Raw genomic sequence first — 8,653 nt, forward strand, 5'->3', positions numbered from 1 at the left:
AGAAGGGAAGGAACGTTCCAGTAAGTGAGCCATCCCAATTCTGGTGGAGCCAGAAATTGAACCCGGGCCACCTACTCCAATCCACTGCTCTTTTCATAGCACCGTGGAAACTATTCCTCAAAATGAGTTCCTTACAAATGCTCTGTTTGCCATGTAGCTTGATATGCTAAATATTTCATAACATCCAAAGTTAAGAGAAAATTACATTGATTCCACAAGGCTTTAAAGGCTTCTGCATGGATGGGTAAATGTGATTGTTGTGTACTGAGTCCCGGCAGAATTTTCTCACCAGCAGAGCTGAAGTAAATCCCAGCTTTAATTTCCACCCAGCATTTACCACATAATTCTTCTGACAACATTTTATAACTGGTATTCTGGTCAGCTTTGTAATTAGGATTCCCAACAGAAAGACCCAAATACCCAAAAGATGAGGGATGTTCCCTTTTCTTCTCTGAGTTACACAGATTTAAAGCTTCCAGGGAGGCTACCTGTCAGATAAAACTAGAAGCCCCTGACCCACGGGATACGTGTCTGCACATTAAGGCACATCAAAGAGGCTAAAATTCCCTTCTGAACCTGGATGAGGTTCAAGATAGGGGACTAGTGGAAAAAATTCCCACAGAGATTTGGCGAGGCACAGCGACTACCTCGTATTAATTCCTGGTCAATGACTGCTTCCTAGGAAGAGAATTGGAAAAAGGCAGGCTACCCTGTATTTTTAAAATGCCCACTGGCGTGGAGACAGTGTGTTTGGACAGCGAGGCCCTATTTTATTGTGAATGACCTACACGTCATGCACATGGGCAAGTCAAGGTTAATAGCATAAGGGAACTTGCATCCCTCCCAGAATCATGTTCTGGCTAAAATGTTATTTTAATTCCAAATTCAAATTACATTATGCAAATTGCATCTTTTTGGGGGGGGCGCACAACACATGGCATGTGGGATCTCAGTTCCCCAACCAGAGATCGAACCTGTGCCCCCTGCAGTGAAAGCACAGCCTTAACCACTGGACCACCAGGGAAGTCCCTGTAAATTGCATCTTTACTTTTCTTACATGGGAATTTATTGCCTGCTTTCATGCACTAGCGTTTTCTCTGCTTTCTATCGCCATTTTACCCAATTCTTAAAAAATTTTTTTTTCTTTATCTTCCATTTTTATTTACCTAAATTTAAAAAAATAAAATGAGCAATCTCAAATCTGCTCAGAATATGGTGGGGAAAAAGTAAATGAACGGATCAACCAGTAAGGAGAGAAAGCAGCATATGAGGTGGAAGGATTGACTGACTGATCTCCTTCTAACACAGAATTTTTGAATTGACACCGTAATGTTCAAGGCATTTTCCCAATTGTCCCCCAGGGGGAAAGGAAGCCACTTCAGAAGGAGGATATTTTAACTTGGGAGTGTCCATATTCAAAAGGTTCAAATGTAAGTCATTTAAATGTTGTCTTTCTGGCTTTACCTCCAAAGCATACGGAGAGCACAGCTGCTTACCCTTCCTGGAATCACAAGATTGTCAACGCCAATCAAATCTTTCTTGAGTTCATGCAGCTTCTGGAAATTCTCCATCTTGATCATCGTACCGTGAAGCTGGGCCACCATTTCCGTGATCTCTGCCAAAGCAGCTAAGGAAGGAAACGGACACAAAAGCTGCAGCATTCATGGCAGACGTGGGTCATTTTTCCCCCAATATCTTTAAGATCAGTTCTCCAGGGTAATATCCTCCTGTAGCTGAACTATAACAAAGCCATGCTTCTAGGGAAAACACTGCTAATTCTCAATAATAAAAATTGAGGGATTTACTTTATGTATCGATTGGCTTTGCTTTAGTTTCCCCGAAGCCATCTTGAAAATATCAATGCCCCCTTCAAGCTTGGTGGTGTACAGCTGTCCTTCAGTTAGAATCACTTGTTGGCATAAAGGGGCAGCAGCAAGGGAATAAGAGTGCCTGGAATTCTGTCCCAGGGGCAGAGATTTCCCTCCCTTCCCTGTCACCAGGAAAGAACAGAGCAGAGAGAGCACAGAAAAGCCACAGAAAAATCTAGGGCAAAGGAGGGATCTTTCTGGCAAAGGGTCTAACTGGTAGTGCAGCACTTTTGGGTAATGAACATTCCAACACACCCCGGTTCTTCCTTCTGCAGACATTTATAGTGTTTATAAAATGGTTGTAAAGAACAGCTGCAAACTAAATTTTCCAATGTGGGCACGTCTCCCCTATACCGACGGGCATCCAATATGGAAAAGGAGCTGGTGCCCTGTTAGCACGGGTTTGGGTGGCAGGCACATCCATGGTAGCTGAGCATTTTGGTCTGTTTGTCAAGGGAAAGCAACAAACATTTGTCCACTGAACTTCGATCTTCAGGACAGTAAACACCGCCTCCCCCCCACCCGCAGCACCTCAACTGCGGCAGGAAGCATTCCTTGTTTTTGGCCGTCTCCCTGGGGATGCAAACGAAATGCTTCCTGGCTTCTTATCACAGAATGCTTCTTGTCTCAGCCATAGTGACAAACCCAGAGCTTGCTCCGTCTTTAGACATGACCAGCCGATTTAGTCCAACAAACAATTCCCGGGCACTGAATGTTTAGTGCGGTGGGCGCGCAGAAGCTCTAAGAGGAAAACGGACGGCAGCCTGGCCCCAGACGCATTCCAGAACAGCTCTTGGTTCTCTGCATCCCTCACGTTCAGGAAATCTACATTCAGATATTCCTCGATTTGCCCAGTCTTTCTACAATGATGCCACCTTATGTTTTCAGCTAGGGAACAGACATTTTTGCCATTTAATTGTGAAGAACAGACTTTTCTCAATAGAGACTGTTTAGCATAATAGTAAAATGCAAAACTAGGCAAGGTGGCCTGAGAATAGCACGTGCAAAACTAGAGACATCCCTCTCCCTCGCCCTCACGTCCCTCTCCCTCGCCCTCACGGGTAAGAGATCTACGCAGGTCTGAGTCCTGGGAGCTGGGAAGGGCCCTAGGTCATCTCACCCAGGCACAGCCAAGCGGGACTGCCAATACGGCAGGACAAGGCAGATGGGGGGTGGGGAGGGTCACCCAGCCTTGAGGGTGAGGCACAGATTAAGCCTTAAAAGAGGACTGTGCCAGGGAAAGGACTAGGAGGTAGTGGCAAGGAGTCCCAGCAGAAGGAACAGAATATACTAAGGCACAAGGCAGGGGGCAGCATGGTCTGTTTCAAAGACTGCTGCCGACTATAGCAAGCCAAAACTGCGCCTTGAGCCGTTTCTGTTGCCCTTCCGCGAGCTGCCCACGTCTTAACTACTCTGACACATCTTTTCTTTGGTTGTCTTTCTAAAAACTAAGATTAAGTTTATAATACTTTAGGCAAGAGACACTGGTCTTGACATACTACTGGGTGTGCGAATTCCTGTTATCTGTCAAGAGCCACCTGCGGAGGGTGCATTCTGTGCATGGACTGGCTGCAGAGTGCAGGGGGCCCAGCAACAGGCCTCAGGGCCTGGCCCCCAAGGGGCTGCAGGTCCAAGCCAGGGAGCGTGGACAGTAACAGACCACATGCAACGCGAGGCAGAGGACACAGGTTCAGAAAGACGACGCGTGGCCCAGTGGGAAAAGCATGGTCTGGAATGCCAGCTCTGCTCTCTTGCCAGCTGAGTGACACTCACAAGTCCTTCACCCCCTCTGAGCCTCAGTATTCTTATCTATAAAATGGGATAACAACAGTTCTCTCATGGGGTTGTTAAAGGATTAAAGGTGTTAGCGTAAGAAAGATACCTGGCAGAGTACCTGGCCCAGGTGCTGAGCGAGGAACAGTGAGTAATATCATCATGAGCCAGTAGGGAGGGTAGGATGGTCGAGAACATGGGTTCTGGGTTTAGGCTACATGTCCTTTACTTTCCAGCTGTGTGACTCTGGGCAGGTTCCTTAACTTCTCTGGTTCAGTAGCCCCCATATGTAAAATGAGCTCACCACTGTCTCATAGGCTTCTCGTTAAGACTGAGAGTTAACACAGGTGAAATGCTTATTGGGGGACCTTAAAAACGCCCCACAGCAATGAGGAACAGTGTTTATTACCAGCCGTTTTCTGTGGCCCATCCAAGGGGAGGTGATGAGTCTCCACCATGGAGGTAGAGGAAAGCTTCCTGTGAGGGGCTGACTCTAAGTGGAGCTTCTCCAGGGTTCTGTGCACTAAACCAGGCAGGATGGAAGGAGAAAATGCATGCAAGAGGGGATGGAAAAGAGAAGCCATGGTGATCACTACCGCCTTCTTTACGTGAAAGACCAAAAGGGGACAGAAAATATTTGACCAGGTCCTAAAAAGCGCATCTGCCCCTGTTGGGACACAGTATCCCCGAGACACCCTGCCCCCCCAAGCACTCACCTCGGCAGTCCCTGAAGTCAGTGTGGCTGGGCGGGTGGTGCTTGCACAGCCGCTCCAGGACCTGCTTGTAGTGCATAAGCCGGTGCAGCGGGCGCAGGAGGAAGGTGTTGAGCGACAGGTAGCACACCTTCTGCAGCTCGAAGTCTCGGCACAAGCTCTCCAGCCGCCGGGAGCCCCGGATGCCGGTCTCCAGCGCCTCCAGAGCCTCGCTGTGCTTCCACAGATGCGCCGCCAGTTGCTGGTGGGCAAGACACGGGAGCGGGTGGGGCAGGGAGCCGGGGAGACAAAAGGGGGGAGGGGGAGGGGGAGGGGCGGAGTCCTGCTCAGCCACATGGTCCACCCATTTTAACACTCAAAAGAGATCACCTTCGCTTTCATTACTTCATTCCATTTACTTAATTTCATGTTTTTAATATTTCACTATTTAACTTCTCAGGATGGAATAAAACGCTCTATTAAAGCATTGCGCAGTTTAAAATACGCAGGGATTATAAAATATTTGAGATGTATATATAACATTAGAGGTATACATGTCCTTTTAAAAGAAGACCGGCAAAACGGAGGGGAAATAGAACAATGGGAACTCCTCCAGGGGGCTTGGGGTTTTCTCCTAAACATCAAAAAACGACAAATAGGCCAGGGCCACTGAATAAACGTCATATAGTTAAAACTACATATTTCTGTTTAACTCCCCCCCAATTTGCTCATGTAATAATTGAGCATATCCTGCTCTGCTGGATTCCGGGGAGCGGATGGGAATGAGACTCAGTCCTTCTCTACTGGGGTCTGACCGAGATCCTTTGCCTGAGCAAACTTTTGTCAGCCTCCTGAAGCTTCTCCCAGGCCAGCCTGTGCCCTTCCTTGTACAATCCCGTTTTGGTGAGAACCCGGCTAAGTCAGTTCAGCCAGGACCCTCCACCCTGGATACCTGGTCACCCTTGACATTGGGGTCTGCATCCCCCGCCGTCCCCAGGTGATGTCTGAGCACCCCACTTGTCTTCGGCAAAGAATCCTGTTAAGTCGGTCCAGCCAGAGTCCCCGCCTCACGACTGTGATGTTTCGTCACAGAAATTTCCCATCCTCTGAGTCCCGCCCTGCTCCTTGGCTGTAGATCCCCACTTGCCCCCGGTGCACTTGGAGCTGAGGCCAATCCCTCTCTCCCACTGTAAAATCCCACTGCAGTGTCCCCATACCTACGGCAACGGCCCTGAATAAAGTCTGCTTTACCGTAGTTAACAAGTGCTGTTGAATATCGCTCTCCTTGAACAGGTGGTGGTGGAGACAGACGCGGGGCAAGAAGCTTGACAGAGCGTTCAGGAGGAATTAACTCCCCACGCAGCTGTCGTCCTCACGTCTTACCCCATCAGTATTTCCCAGAGGTGGGCTCACTACCCGTGTGCTGCTAACTCCCATATGTGGATTCCCCATCCCGGCACCTCCATTCCCACGCTCCGCAAAGAGCGGGAACCGCAGTGAGTCCAGACACCAACCCGATACCCACTGCGGCAACTGAGGCTGCCCCGTGATCCTCTAACCCCAGGATGGGTGCCGTCACCAACCGCCTACTCAGGACAGAAAACCTGGATAAGATTCCAGATCCCCTCATTTTCTGAAGCCTTCACCAAGTCCCGCCAACTCTACCTCCTAAAAACAGCAAGCCTGTTCCTGGCTTCACCCCATGGTCACTGCCCTTGTGTTGGCCACTGCAATGGTGTCTCCATCGGGGTCTCTGTCTCCACTCCTGACACCTGACTTTCGAGTGCCACCAAAAGGAACTTACACCAATGCAAATGGGCACATCGTCTCTTGCTTGGAATGCGACAAGAACGTCCACCCTCTCAGGACAAACTCCAGAGTTGTCGTTAGGGCACACGGGGCCCTTAGCATGTAACCCCTTCTGCCTCTCCATCATGGCCTCTTGCTACTCGCTCTGGACACCCATTGAAAAACCTGCCCTTGAATGTGCCGGGCCCTGGCACCCAGAACCTTGGCACAGGGCGCTCTGCTCCTAAGACACGCCCCCCTCAGCCCCCCCCACCTCCGTCCTTCAGGGTCAGCTCTGGGGCCTTCCCTGCTCTCTCTTTCCTCCTGGGCTTATTGTCCATCTTAGCCTTTATCACGTGGTCTCCCTGCTGACTTTATTTTGTGACTTTAAAAAAACATATATAGATTCATAGGAAGTTGCAAAGACAAGTACGGGGGGCGGGGTCCTACGTACCCTTCAGCCGGCTTCCCCTAACGCTCACATCTTGCCTAACTACAGCACAATATCCCAACCAGGACGTTGACACTGGGACAAACCAGAGTTTATTTGAATTCTGCCAGTTATACCCACCCTCACGTGTGTGTGTGCATGTGCACATGTAAGTATGTGGCATGGGTGTGCGTGCGTGTAGCTCTATGCAGTGTTTTCACACGTGAACTCCCTTATTTGAGAGAGGGCGTCTGTCCTGTCACTACATCCTTGGGGCCTGATATACACCATAGGTGCTCCACAGATGTCTGCTGCCTGCATGCATTAATGAGCAAACGAACCAATGCATGCACCCCGCTCAGAAAGGGGTCTTGCAAGGCCCCGAGTGCCTGGAGAGGTGGAGTCAAGGTCATTGGAGCACAGAGTAGAATGTGAAGGACGGGAGGTGGAAGGTGAAAGATCATCTAGGGAAGGCTTCCTCGGTCAGGTTTAGAGCTTGGACTGTATTCTCTAAACCACAGAGAGACCAGGTGGGTTTGAAGCCTAGTCGGTCTACGATATCAATGGTGGTTGGGGAGGACGGGTGGACGAGAGGCAGCTGGTGAGTCAGCTGGGAAAGAGAACTGAGAGGCGATGGGAGGGAAGCGGGAGGGTGAAGGAGGAGAGGGGGCAGGCGGTAGAAGCTCAGGAAGACAGGGCCCGGGAGGGAGGGTCACAGCCTGACCGGCAGGGGAGGGGTCCAGGTAAAAGGCGAGGGCTCCTTGGCCTGCGTGGACTGTGAAATGCCTTTGGGCATCTGGGCAGATGTTTCCAGTTGAAAGTTCACAGCCCGGGCTAGAGATCATCATCTGGATAGCCTCTGACTTTTAGGCAGGGATTGGAGCCCCTGGCCGGCTCCCTCGGTCCCGTGCAGAGAGTCTGGGGACAGCTGCAGGGTCGATGTCAGCATCCCTGCTGAGCCCCTGAACATGTGCAGGTAAACGCACAGGTGGGGGGATGAGCGGGAAAGACACTGCAAGACACCCGAAGCATTCTGGACAAAAGTGCCAACCTGGGCTTCTACATGTCCAGAACCTTCTGCTGTTCCCCTCCACCCTTCATAAAAATTCTTTAAAACCGACAATAACAACCACAATAAAAAAACGACCCAATTTCTCCAAAAGGCTGCCAGCGGCTCTCCGAGCCTCTCCATCTATTTCTATTCTGCCTGCAGAGTTCATGCTATAAATGCTGGTGGCACTGGCACAATAATTAAAACGCTAGCACAGCCGAGGGTTAGCCGACTACGTGCAAAAATGCCAGCTCACTAGACTGACGGGGAAAGAATTGCTCTGGGCGGAAATCAGGTCTATTTTTAGGAGGGCTTAGGTGCTAGGTGACCAGAGAGGAGGACGGATGTCTACCGTAGGGCACCCTTCCGCCAGAGGGACACGAGGGGAGGTGGCAAACAGGAGAACTCTGGGGCTGTCCCAAGGGGGCGGGGACCGAGCTGGCAGGTGTCTGCCACTGCCCCGAGGTCCATGGAGGAGCCCAAGCCTCAGCTGAGAGCCCCCATCCCAGGCAGGCAGAAGGCAGCACCATGAGAAAAGGTAAAAACCAAACTGGGCCAAGAAAAAAAGTGCAGAACGTGGGGAGAGCTTCCTATGAGGAGAGTCAGGAAGTACAACAGTAACAGAAATGTGTTATAGAAGAGAGAAAAAAGGCTATTTTTATCAAGCGAGAAAAGCCAGTCTGAAAAGGCTACACTGGGTGAGTCCAACTATATAACATTCTGGAAAAGACTATGGAGACGGTAAAAGATGAGTGGTCTGCAGGGGCTGGGGGAGGGAAGGGATGACGGGTGGAGCACGGAGGGTTTTTAGGGCAGTGACACTGTCCTGTGTGATGCTGTCACGGTGGGTTAGTGCCGTTCCGCCCTTAGCGAAACCCATGGAATGTAAGACACGAAGAGTGAACCCGAATGTAAACTATGGATTTGGTTAATAATAATATATCAATACTGGCTCATCGGTTGTAACAACTACCCCACACCAGGGCAAGATGTTAATACTAGGGGACAGAGACAGAGTGTGTGTGTGTGTGTGTGTGTGTGTGTGTGTGTG

At 50.1% G+C, this 8,653-nt stretch overlaps 1 protein-coding gene across 2 annotated transcripts in view; it reads right to left on the reverse strand.

Annotated features, from left to right (window-relative positions):
- FARP1 (FERM, ARH/RhoGEF and pleckstrin domain protein 1) overlaps nt 1-8,653 on the reverse strand; it is a 288,333-nt gene that overhangs the window by 12,160 nt on the left and 267,520 nt on the right. For both annotated transcript variants that reach the window (XM_027115951.1, XM_027115952.1), the window contains exons 18-19: nt 4,358-4,595; nt 1,497-1,627 (exon numbers count right to left, since the gene is read on the reverse strand). In XM_027115951.1, coding sequence (XP_026971752.1) covers nt 1,497-1,627; nt 4,358-4,595 — 369 coding nt within the window. The remainder of the gene's footprint in view (nt 1-1,496; nt 1,628-4,357; nt 4,596-8,653) is intronic.

The sequence above is a fragment of the Aethalodelphis obliquidens genome, unplaced genomic scaffold, assembly GCF_003676395.1.
Source record: "Aethalodelphis obliquidens isolate GAN/ISIS:26980383/991018 unplaced genomic scaffold, ASM367639v1 scaffold15, whole genome shotgun sequence".
Classification (NCBI taxonomy): Eukaryota; Metazoa; Chordata; class Mammalia; order Artiodactyla; family Delphinidae; genus Aethalodelphis; species Aethalodelphis obliquidens.